The 12,739-nt window shown below is 39.2% G+C and overlaps 1 protein-coding gene across 2 annotated transcripts in view; it reads left to right on the top strand.

Annotated features, from left to right (window-relative positions):
• Window positions 1–12,739, top strand: part of TTC3 (tetratricopeptide repeat domain 3) — a 74,485-nt gene that overhangs the window by 39,977 nt on the left and 21,769 nt on the right. For both annotated transcript variants that reach the window (XM_065676940.1, XM_065676941.1), the window contains 8 exons: window positions 2,250–2,376; window positions 4,899–5,021; window positions 5,212–5,310; window positions 5,981–6,073; window positions 6,775–6,839; window positions 8,278–8,414; window positions 11,224–11,538; window positions 12,370–12,633. In XM_065676940.1, the coding sequence (XP_065533012.1) occupies window positions 2,250–2,376; window positions 4,899–5,021; window positions 5,212–5,310; window positions 5,981–6,073; window positions 6,775–6,839; window positions 8,278–8,414; window positions 11,224–11,538; window positions 12,370–12,633 (1,223 nt within the window). The remainder of the gene's footprint in view (window positions 1–2,249; window positions 2,377–4,898; window positions 5,022–5,211; window positions 5,311–5,980; window positions 6,074–6,774; window positions 6,840–8,277; window positions 8,415–11,223; window positions 11,539–12,369; window positions 12,634–12,739) is intronic.

Raw genomic sequence — 12,739 nt, forward strand, 5'->3', positions numbered from 1 at the left:
TTTATTACAACTTTGTTACTGCTAAGGACCTAATGGAAGCTGCTGAATTGAGGGGAGTTTAGGGTACAGGGGTATGACCAACCAGCACCCACTGCAGTGGAGGAGAGCTCAGAAGAGAAGGGCAAAAGATGATGATCTCAGGGAAAAAGAATTGTAAAGAAAACTTATCTCAGCACTAGGGAGATGGGAGGGTAACCTTGGTTTTAGATAAGGCAGCTGCACCAGTGAGTCATTGAGTTCCCTGAAACAGATAACGTCTTCTGAGCTAAGCAGACCAGCACGAGGAGAGGTGGGGAGTGGCTCAGCCAAACAAACTGCAGAACGTGAGCACCTGGTAAACTTGAGAGCAGAGGGCTTGGGCTGGCTTCAACCGAGGTGTTCCTGGCAGTATTTATTCCCAGCATTGTTACGGTAAGTGTATAGGGACAGGTAATGGGAATCAAGTTTGCAGTAATTCAGCTGTGTTTTGCAGTTGCTACGTTATGCTTGTGTTGTGATTTCAGTATATCACTGTATTGCTGTACTTAATCAAAATCCTCCATATGCTGTGGTTGGCTGTGCCTTGGCTGGCTGCCAGACCCTCACCCAGCTGTGCTCCCACTCCTCAATGGGAGAAGGGAGAAAAGGCCCAGGGGCTGAGATAAAGACAAGGAGATCACTAGGGCAAACCAGACTCAACTTGAGGAAAAATAGTTTAATGTCTGTTAAAATAGAGTTAGATAGTGAGAAACAAAGTAAAAAAACTAAAATCACCTTCCCTCTCCTCCCACCTTTATCCCAGGCTTGACTCCCTCATTCCTGACTCCTCTACCTCCTCCTCCCCTGAGCCGCCCAGAGAGATGGGGAATGGGGGTTGTGATAAGTCCCTAACACTGGGTTTCTGTGTCTCCTTCCTCCACACATCCTCCCCTGTTGCAGCATGTGGCCTTTCCACGGGCCACAGTTGCTTTGGGGCACATCCACCAGCTCCGGCAGGGGTCATCCATGGCTGCAGTGGGGATATCTGTCTGCTCCAGCAGAGTCCTCTCCAGGGGCTGCAGAAGAATCTCTGCTCCATGCCAGGAACATCTCCTCATCTGCTTTTTACCTTCGTGCTTGAAGGGCTGTTTCTCTGTGGCCTTTCCACGAGCCACAGTTGCTTTGGGGCACATCCACCAGCTCCGGCAGGGGTCATCCATGGCTGCAGTGGGGATATCTGTCTGCTCCAGCAGAGTCCTCTCCAGGGGCTGCGGAAGAATCTCTGCTCCATGCCAGGAACATCTCCTCATCTGCTTTTTACCTTCGTGCTTGAAGGGCTGTTTCTCAGACTTTTTGTCCTTATTCCTCACAGCTGTGCAGTCCTTTATATTGTCCTTTCTTATCCATGCTTTTACTGAGGTGCCATTATCTTGCCTGAGGGGCTCAGCTGTGCCTTGTAGTGGGGTTCACTAGAGCCAACAGGAACTGGGGCAGCCCTGGCCCCTCCTCGCAGGGGCTACCCTTCCAGCACTGGTCCCCACCCCTCTGCTTAACCTTGCCACATAAACCCAATACAATGCCAAATAAATTTTAATATGAAACTTTAAAGTCTGCTCACTTGGAATATCTAAAAGCACCAGGTCAGAGAGTGTTGGAACCTGAGATGGGATTCCTCCTTCCCACTGCCATAGCATAGCCAGATGTGCTGAGACTCAGGAGGTATCTGCATCCCAGTCCCACAGATGTGGCTTTGTTTCCTTTGGCAGTTAGGACCTGTAAGGAGGCTATGTGTGTGTTCCAAAGAAGTTGTTACACACACACACATGACAAGACAGCTGGCCACCCAGACTACCCCAGGCAGAGCTGCTCCCACACATAGCACTACCTGAACCCATGTAAAATATACATATAGGTAGCGGAGTCCTGTGCCTCCTCTCTGACTGATCAGGGTTGAAGGTCCCTTGTGATCATGCACATGCCCTCACTCTCTGTATTGACAAGCACACCCATGTTCACAGGTCCCTTGAATATCAGCTTAGGCTCTGCCTAATATCCATGCCTGGATTCTGGCCTCTTACCCAGGCTGGGATACTGGCTTACTCCTTGATTCTTTTATACTGAAGAGTCTTTAAACAGATAACTTAATGAACCAGCTGTTCTTTCATCCCACATGCTCTTACAGTTACCATTTTTTTTTTCTCCTTGGATCATAAAATTAATTGTGAAAGTGTTACAGGCTGTGCAGAAGTTATTCATGAACATTCTGAACATGTACCTGTTTCAAACTGCAGGTTTTCAGATGCGCTCGATCAGTTCATGAAATCGCGAACAATGGTTAATCACAAGATTGTCCCTGGAGTATTAACTTGGCCCACAACATCTCAGGTCATTGAAGAAACACGAACAGAGAATTTACAGGTTTGTTTAATAAAAGAATAAAAGGTCATAAAACCTATTTTGTCAAATGGCCTTTCAAAAAAATAAATGCAGTTGTCATCCTCCTTTCTGCCTCCCCATTGCAAAGGCCAAAGAAAGATGAGAGGGGTGCAGTGAAGTATGAGACGGAGACAAAATGTGTGTGCAAACTGAATCACCTTTACTGAGTTTCTTGCCATATTTATACAAAATCATACAAGCTATTTTTAGACAAGCTATTTTTAGATCTTAACTATTCAGCTGTTATCCTTGTTTTTGTACTAGCTGAGCTTTGATCAGTTCCAACACTGTAATTTACATTATCTTTGTTTATTAGCTTGTGTCCACCCTGTCGTGGTTTAAACCCTGTCACACAGCTCGTTCACTCACTCCCCCCCCTGTTTCCTTCCCCCTACACCCGGAGGGACAGAGAGAAGAATTGAGAATGCAACTCCCATGGGTTGAGATAAGAACAGTTTAGTAACTAAGGTATAACACAAATCACTGCTGCTACCACCAATAATAATAGTGCTAAAGGAAATAACAAGGTAAGAGAATACAACACCTCAGCACCCGCCGACCGATAACTCACCCAACCCCACCCAGCCCGAGCACCGACCGATACCTTGTCCAACCCCGCAGTCCCAGCCCTTCTGGGTGACTCTCCGTTACATCCTGGGCATGACGTGCTGTGGTATGGAATACCTCTTTGGTCAGTTTGGGTCAGGTGTCCTGTCTCTGCTTCCTCCCAGCTTTCCCTCCCTGGCAGAGTGTGAGGCTCAGAAAATCCTTGGTCAGACTAAAACATTTGTGTTATCAGCAATGTTTTCAGGCCGAAAGTCAAAACACAGCGCTGCACCAGCTGCTAAGAAGGAGAAAAATCACTGCTATTGCTAAACCCAGGACACACCCGTACAGGATATGCTGCATACCAATGTTTGGTATTCACGTCTGTGATGTTTTATAGCTGTTCTGGTCACGTCCCTTACTTCTTCGACTGCCTGAGGTTATTAGCAGGTCACCTGTATTCCCACAGGGGGGTGAAAGGAGGAGGTTTCAGTCTGGAGCAGCCAGTGCAAATGCTGCTGCTCATTGTCTTGAGTTTGTCAACCCTGATGCCTGGTGTTTGTAAAGCAGAACTCTTCTTGTGACAGCATATTTGAACATCCTGTTTGATATTTTTTGAAAATCCCATATTTGAGCATCCCATTTACAGCACAAGGCCAGGGGCTCTGTGTCAGGCTCTATGCTTGGGTATTTTTATGCAATAATATAGTTCTAATCTGCTCCAAGTATTTCATAATGTGTTAACTACTTAGTTGCATGATACCAAACTTCAAGTAGATGTGACTACTATACACAATGTAATGCCAGAGAGAATTGGTTAAAAATTTGAATTGGCAAAAACGTGAAGTTGAAAATTGCAACTATGGTGCTATATTTAAAACCAAGTAAGAGAGCTTGATCATGTAGTTCTTGGCTGTTGCAGTGGAAGTTGCGTGGTAAAATTTCCCATTTGAGTTTTAAAATCTTAACTTGTGCTTCCGAATTGCTTTCTCAGGCTGAAAAGCTTCCAAAAAGAATATTATTATAATAGTTATTTTTATTGGTTTTTAAATGGTGATTGAGTCACTTTTACTTGTCAAGGGTTTCTGAATAAACCATGCTGTGAGAGGCAAGGAGTGTGAGCTCCTCTGCATGGATGCAGTTTGACACAGTAGAGCTTACTAGGCTATCCAGTGTATGAACTTGGCTATATTATACTGACCTGTTTGGTTTCTGGTAGAAACAGCAATGGTGGTGTTTCCTAAACAAAAACTGACCTAAGATTTCTTATACTCCCTAGCTGATGCTACAGTAGTCTGGCCACAGTAATATACCAGTGGTTTGGGACTTATGGAAAACATAATGCAACTATCTGAAAGGCTGTAACTAGTGGTCTGTCTGTTTGTAATAATGTCTTATTAATCTGGGCTCAAGGCCAACCTTGTGGGACTTCCACTGACTTTACATAAAGCCTTTGACTCAGATGCTATTCTAGATCTCAGTACCTCCAGTGCAGGGCCAGCTTTGAGCTGTCCCTGGGAATATAATTGATCCTGTAGCCAAGATCCCAGGTGAGGCACTCCTGAAATGCTGTGTAATAGTGGAAATGAACAGACAGTCCCTTTTTGGCACATTATCTGAGTAATCTGGATCATCATTTTGGTAATGAAAAACTTACGGTATTGTCATGCATTTGGAATTGGTCAGCATGTAAAACATTGGTCCAAGATAAACCTGCACACAGGGAAGCTATGCACACTTAGCTGATAGCAGTTCAAATAAACTTTTGAATATTTTGCCATAAAAAGATAATCTTTCATAGCTTTCACTAGAAAAGAGTTGTTCTTTTGGTATTAGTTGATCGCTGTTCAAAAAGAGATGTGTGTTTCACTGCAGAGTTCCCTAGAAGTTTGTAAGCAGATATTGAATGTTTTCCTGGTTTCTGTGCAATTTGTCTTATGTCATTTTCTTTTTCTCAGCTGACTTTAAAGAATTGTATTGAGGAATGCAAGTTCCCTCCAAAACCAGATGCAATTTGTCGGTATCAGCAATGCCATGGCCACTCCAAAATCCAAATATTTTTTACAGACCCAGACTTCAAGGTAAATTTTTAGTTTAAAGGGGTTTGGAAACAAAACTTAATTTTTACATATTTTCTGTTCCCCTTAATATAAAAGAGCTATCTGAAACATACCACCTTATCCTATCTCCTGTGGAGTTGTGCGCTGTTTTCTATTGATTTTTGGTTATTCTTTTAAAACACATTAAATTCATACTGTTTCTCAATATTAGGGTTTTATACGTATTACTTGCTGTCAGCAATGTAGAGTGGAGTTTCATATCAGCTGTTGGAAAAAGTTGAAAACAAACTACAGTGATAAAAATGATAAGGTAAGAGTTGTGTTAAACTCTAAGCATTTTATTTTTTCCTTTTTTAGTTAGGATTATAGCATTCCTTTGATTTGGGATAAGTGCAGTGCTACAGCCTGATGTTTCACCCATATGACACTGGCAGGAGGAGAGACTGGAAAGAGGAATCTCTTGCTAAATTGTCTGACGTGCAAGTGTAGGTAAAGCTTGCTGTTGTCTACAGAAGAAAAAACTGTCTGTGTGAAGGCTTAGTATGCTTAGCCTGTTTCACTTGTATCATTCATGTCTTCCCATATGGAAGTTTTGATCTTTCTACAGTCTTGCTGTTGAAGCAACAGTTTGAGTATGTCTAAAGTAATTTTACCAAGTACAGTATCAGCAGCTGGTATAAAATGAAGGAAAATGGAAGCAGTGTATGAACTCATAGAAGAAGTTGACTCCTGAATGTGAAGCTGGAGGAGGAGGGGCTTTCCTCCAGGTTCGGGAGTAACAGGTGTGTGCCACAGATCTAGGATCCTTTTCATTTGCAGTCCTTGTCAAGTCAGTTGTCACTTGCTTTCCTCATCCAGTAAGAGTTTAGGACTGTGCTAGCTTTAAATACCTTGGGTATCTCAAATTAAGAAACTGCAGTCTGTATGAAAACATAGATTTTGTATGAATTTAAATGCATTTGTACCATTTTCTCCTACAGGATTTTCTTCAAGAGTTGTGTTTCACTCCTGATTGTACAGGCCTTATATCAAAAATAGTTATTTTCAGTTCTTCTGGTCTGGTAAAATGTGAAGTAAGTTAATGTTCGTATAAAATATGAAAATAATCCTTAAAATATTTACTCTGGTAAAGCAGATAAAACAAAGATGAGAATGTAACTGTAAACTCATCAGTAATATACCATCTTAACTACAGAATTTGAGCATTAGCTGGGAATATTAATTACCCGTTCTGTTCTTAGCTGTTCTTCTGGTGGAGCAGGCATTATTTTATAATGAGTTAGAATTGTCATGGATGAGAACTGGAGTTTCATTTTATATTTAGTTTGTGTGTCATGAAAAGAACTCTGTTAGTTTAATTCAGGCCTAATCTTGCTAAGAGAAATAATGGTGTTATTGGAAGAGTGCTCTTACCCTTTGTAGCAGGAAGATGAATATTTCTTCCCAGAGTGGTATTGATATATGAGAAGCAAAAAAACTAATTGTAAAGTTTGCTTCCTGCCCACTGGTGACGCAAACCAGCCTCCAATTCTTCCTAACCTTGTGTTATCTTTCAACCTGTCTTTCCTGCAGATAAAGATGTTTTGCTATATACCAAGTTGTTGCAGTAGAAGATAATCTTAGGTAGGCCTTCATGAGGCTTATGTAGGCTGCATTATCTCTTTCATAGTATTACTGCTTTCCAAAGCATCAAATGTTCATTCCTGGGTTTTTGAAACAGCAATGTTGGATTGTAACCCAAATTTAATTAATATGATGTCACTTACTTTGGTAGTTTGAACAAAAAGTCACAAAAACCAAGGAACCACCAAGAGCCATTATTAAACAGAAATGTTCAAGGTAAGCTCTCTGCTGTTTAAAGCTAAGTTGAATCAATTTGAGAACAAAATAGTTTAGGATTGGTTTTCACGCCTTTTTAAGAATTGCTAAAATACCACAAATACTTTGGAAAGCTATTCTTGCCCTTTGGCTCTGATAAGCTAAAAGGTCTGGTAAAATATGTTATGATCCAAATTAGAAAAAACAATTTACAGAATTACAAAGTACAAAAGCATTTAAGTTAACTTGTAAGCAAAGGTACAGAACTGCAGATTTATAACCTGAGCACAGAAGGGCATTAACTGGTATTGCTGAATAAATTCTTGGTGGCTCTCTAGTGGTCATACAGTTCTTTAAAACTAGCATTTTCAGTTTGGTCACACAAAGCTGTTTTCACATATACAGGGTATGAGTTGATGCAAATCTGATTTACCACACTTCTGTATTAAGGGATAAACTGGCTATTGCACCATGACTTCCCAGCAATTTTGAACCAATAGTTTTTTAATACAAGTTGTTTGAGTCGTCTTTAAGTCTTTATACTTCAAAGCTAATTTCATTGTGAAATCTCTGAACAGGGAAATAATATGTTGTTTGGGGAAAATATGATTTGAAGACTGTGTGCAGAGCTTGAGAACTGTTTCTTTACTTTTGCTCTCCATACGTGTCTTTCATTTGTGCCAAGATACTTAACAATTGGAATACTAAAAGGGGGGGGGGGCATGGGGGGTGGTGTCTGTTATTCTTCTAAATGGATTCAGTGCCTTAATTACAGTTGCCTTTCACTGCATGTGTATCTAGATTAGAATATCACCTCTATTTTCAGTCTGATATTGCAAGCATAATTCTATTTGTTCCTCATGCTAGAGGGAAGAAACTCAGCAAGAGTTTTAGCTGTATGGGAGAGGTATCGCTGTATGGCATAAGTTCAGCACCTCTGTTCCACAGAATTTGCCAAATAACCAACTGTGTGTGAATTTTAGAAAGTGTAAATAGAAACTGTGTAGTGATGCTACTTCAGTTGTTGATACATGTACCTTTGACATAACTGAGTCTACACTTTCTGGTCAGATAAGGTTATAAATAATGAGGGGTCCTGATGAGATGATAAACAAAATTGATTTCTAAAAGTTAAGGAAATACAGCATTAATATTTGGTTCAAAATGCTGAGTTATGAATTAAAAACCTGATAGTATTAAGTTAATTCTAATCCAGACATCTTAAATGGAAGTAAAAGTTATTGCATTTTGTGGATATTCTCATACTTTCTGAAACTAACAAAGTTTTGTGGTCTCAACTTCTAAGTGAAAGCTAGCTCTATATTTGTACTTTTCAGCATAGTATTTTACAATAGCTATGTGCTCCATTCTGCTTTAAGACATAAAAAATAACTGAGATGTGCCAAACTCCTTTGGCAATTAACTAACATTAGGCTCACTGCTTAATTGCTTTTTTCAGTCTTAGGAAGTTAAAAATGAAAGAAGAAAAAAAATTACGAAGAAAACATGCACGAGAAGAGGCACAGAATTCTGCTAAAAGGAAAATGGAAGAAAACCAGATGGGAAAAGAACCATCTCAATACAGTGTTCAGAGTGGTATGTGAAAATGCAGATTACTGTTCTAAGTTGCCACGAGGTAGCATAATTAGCATTCTCAATGTCCAAATTCAAATTATAGCAGAATGCTACTATTGAACATAATCCCCCTCTGCATTTTTACTTCAGATGCTTTTATTTCAGTTCTGGTTTTGATTTCTAGGTAACTGTAGGATGTTAATATATGGTTAAATTCCTTGTAGAAAACCTTTATTCTTGCTTCACTGGTTCATGAAAAAGCAGTCTGAAGAGGTCAGAGGCTCAAATTCCAAGTACATCTATTTATAAGTAGTTTCAGGAAAAGCTTTATAACCAATAAGTTAGGACACTGCTACAGATAAAAAACTCAGACAGTTGCATTTCAGATAAAAAATGAATGATAGCCTAACTGCAGAAAGTGCAGTGACTTAAAGTGTTCAAAAACTGTGTAGATGAGGCCCTTGGTGATACAGTTTAGTGGTGGTCTTGGCAGCATCCTGGGGTAATGGTTGGACTTGATGATCTTAAAGGTCTTTTCCAGCATAGTTGATTCTATGATTCTGTGACTTGAAAAGCATATATTAGAGAACTTGGGAAAATAAAATACTCCAACCTGTAAGTGTGTTGTCAGTTAATGCTTCAGCTTTTGTGTTCCAGTTATGTTGGTCTGCAGGGTTCTGTATTTTAGAGGTGTTAAGGCAGGCTGCGGTGCAAAGAAAAATAGTTTTGTTTTGTGTTGCTGGGTTTTCTTTATTCACATTTTTTTGTCTGTATTATTACTTTTAAAATAGTTCTCATGTTAATTTCTTTGTAGAATTTCATATTAAGTAGTTTGAGGAAACTTTTTCAGCCCCTACATGGCATACTTGGAGTTCTCTAAAACCCTGTTGCTTGCTCAGTGGCATATCCTGGCACTTCCGCTATCTGCTTTGCTATGACTTAGCTTTAGTTCTGGTCCTTGGTTCCACTGCAAGTCACTCAGGTATATATGTATATGACTTGGCTGTCCTAAATGCCATTAAAACTTCTAAGAATACTCACCCTGAAGTACTGTGGGTAAGAGCTGGGACACTGATGCAGGAGTATGTCAACAGGAAGCAATTTAGTGCAGTTCTGCAAAAATCTGTGTGTTGGCATTGGCCAACCTTTCTAATTTGTCCCGAGTGAATTCTATAAGAAAACTGAATTCTTTGGAAGCAACTTACCTATCGCCCTGGGTTTTGGGTTTGTTTTTTTTTGTTTGCTTGGGGGGTTTTTTTGAGGGTTGTTTTCTTTTTTTGCTCAGGGAAATTTTGTGAGAAAATCTTTCCAAGAAACCCATCTAATTTAATTTCTCAAGCTGTCCTAGAGGTTGAGGCACCAATTTCAGGGGAGAGCTAGATCAAAAAGGGTTTTTTGTTTAGTTTTGTTAGCAGCCACAGCTACCTTTTAAATAAGAACAAATCTGCTCATACACTGTGATACGCGGATTAACTCCACAGCTCATGAAAGTTGTAAAGTAGGTATGCGTTTATTCAGCTGAGGCCCATGGGGGAATGGCTCCTCCAAAGGCATGTGCACCTCAGCAGCGTCTTCCCTTTACATTTATCCTCTAAAATTATTCATATGCATTAGGTTACTCAATACATCTATACATATTTATGTCCTATTCCTGCTTCGTATTATAATGAGCAAAAAGTCCTTTGCGCGTGTGCAGTGCCTCCTGGTGGTCGTTGGGCAGGGGTCTCAGGATGAAGCAAGTGAGTCTTCCTCAGTCTAAACTTTTCACCTTTAATTGCTGCGCATGCTCTCTAGGAGTCTTCAGGAGTCTGGTTAATATCCAAGTTGCAAAAGCTATTTTTTATGAAAATTAAGTAACTGTCTTTCCTTATCAGTAGCTGATACTCTGGTACTGCATGGTAAGCATGATAGGTATTTGCTGAGCGATATAAATATTAAGCAATCAAGCAGTTTAACTTGGTATCCCCTTGTACAACTCCCCCCTGTATGGTTTATGGACATTTCTACATTTCTATATGGTTTACTTACCCCCCGTGTATATATATCCCCTTGTACAATAGTATATCACACTGGAGAAGTGCAAGTGAGAGGAGCACTTCTCTGTATCTTACAAATGTACATACAAACATTTTTAATGAAGACTCAGGCATGGCTTATACCTGTAGAGTTCATTGAATCCTATAGTACACTTGGAACCGTTTGTCTTACAATGCTTAATTATTCTAGGTATAATATGTAGTGCTTTGTTCTTTAAAAGAATATTTTCAGATCTAAGTCTTTTGTTACTGTTACTGTCAGTTGAGCTCTGAAAGTGGCATTCTATGAATGTATGATCTCGAAGAATGATGAAAGCTGAAGGCTGATATGAACCAGTAATCTTATTCATTCTTGTTCTACAAAGAACCAGTGGCAGGGTCAGGGCAAAGGTGCTTCAGAAGTGTGCCTTTGCTCTAAGAACTAATGCTTGGGGGAATTCTGTCTCTGCATGAGGGCTGGCATGCAGCCAACACAGACAATTCTGTATAGACAATTGCTTTAAGCTATGGTTACTGGCAGGTCATTTTTTTTTTTCTCTCTGAAATCTACTTAAGGTGCTAAGGATTGTTTCTTTGTGCAAACCAAATTTAAAACAATGTTGTGTCAAATTCATAATGCTATGAATTCCCATAGTTTGTATGGGAAGTTATATATTCTGTAATTTCCAGTGTTGTGATAAAGCAAATAATTAAAAACCCCACTTAGTCCAACTTACCTGTACTTTAAAGTTGGTGTTTTAACTTATGATTGACATGAAATCTTGTTTCCTTTGTTTCTTTATATCCCGTTATAGGTTATGTTCAGGATTTATGTGCTGGTGATAGAGTTCTGCAGCGTATCAGTCGAAATGCTGGGCAGATAAAAGCAGCTGTTTATGATGCTTCCAAACTATTGAAGGAATTACTTTCATGGTTTGTAATCAGTGAGGAAGACTACACATCATATTCTGAAACTAGTAGCATGACACATGAAGTGATGGAGCAGCTCATCAATTACTTAATTCAGGAAAAAAACAGAGTAAAAACAAGGGGGTTTATCCATGTGCTGAGTGAGCTGGAAGAAGTGGATCCCAAATTACTCAAGTGGCTGAAAGATCTTAACAACTCGGGTAGGCTATATGTTTATGTAATAGCAGATCTTACTCTGTCATACTTGTTTTGCTTATAGATTAAAAGATAACCTCCCTGTTTTCTGGTCTTGCTTTCTAAAGTTTAAATGGTAACGTAAAGCTTTTCTCTTTTTCATTTACTTGATCGTTAGCCAGAATTTCTAGAGAAGAAAGTGCGACCATTGGTAGCACAGGAACAACTGCTCCTGTCTGCAAGTAAAGCATTCTAATGTGGGCAGGGCTTTGTCTATGTAGGAAAGGGAAAATTTAACCTTTTTTTTTTTTTTTTTAATGTCTTTAAATTCCAGAATAAGCTTAAATGATAATATTTGTATGAATATTTTGTTTCAGGAAAGTAAATCCTGGTGGGTTTTTTGTCATTAAAAGTTTAGCTGACTATATAATTTGGAAGTAATTTAACATGGTGCCCTTTGACAGTGTTGCCTTACTCAGTAGTTTCCTGTTGAATTTATAATTGGATGAAGATAGAAGTTTGTTTTTTGCAGGCAAAAGGGATGTAAGACGTCAAAAAAAAACCTTGGATGAGATTTGGGTTCTTAATTTTGATCTGTAATGTCCATATTCTTTAAGGCATTTATATAAGTTTATTCTGCAAATAATAATTTGGTGTTGACTAAGAGTAAAATTTATATAAACTCCACTTATCATTTTTGTTTGCATTTTTAAGATACAAGAGGTTTTACAAAATTGTTTCATCTACTGTACAGTGTTTAGAACAAACTGTTCCTCTTTGAAGAGGAATATTACATTGTAAGCACTAAAACTCTGAAACTGGAATGAAATGTTTTGGGGTTTTTTAATCTGTTTTAGGTCTGACAGCTACAAAGAACTTTCTCCTTCAATATGGACAATTTTTACAAGAGCTTGACATTTCTATTTTAACCACACTCTGGAATGAGAAGTATGGTAGTAAATTTGACTATGTGACAACTGGTTCTGAAGACAAAGAAATTCGAGATTATTTCTTAAAACCACCCCTAGAGAAAACCCGTTGTTTTATATGGCTATTAGAAGACAACAGAGAACATTTTCCACTTCTTCATCAAGCTTTAGATGATTTTTTTGATAAAATGGGTAAGTATGCAAAGGTTATCATTCTCACAAGCACTGTATTTGGTCTGTTTCTACACCACATTTAATGGGCTCTGTAAAAGAGCCGAAACCTCAGCAAACTACTGTC

Source organism: Lathamus discolor, chromosome 4 (genome assembly GCF_037157495.1).
Source record: "Lathamus discolor isolate bLatDis1 chromosome 4, bLatDis1.hap1, whole genome shotgun sequence".
In the NCBI taxonomy this organism is placed as follows: Eukaryota; Metazoa; Chordata; class Aves; order Psittaciformes; family Psittacidae; genus Lathamus; species Lathamus discolor.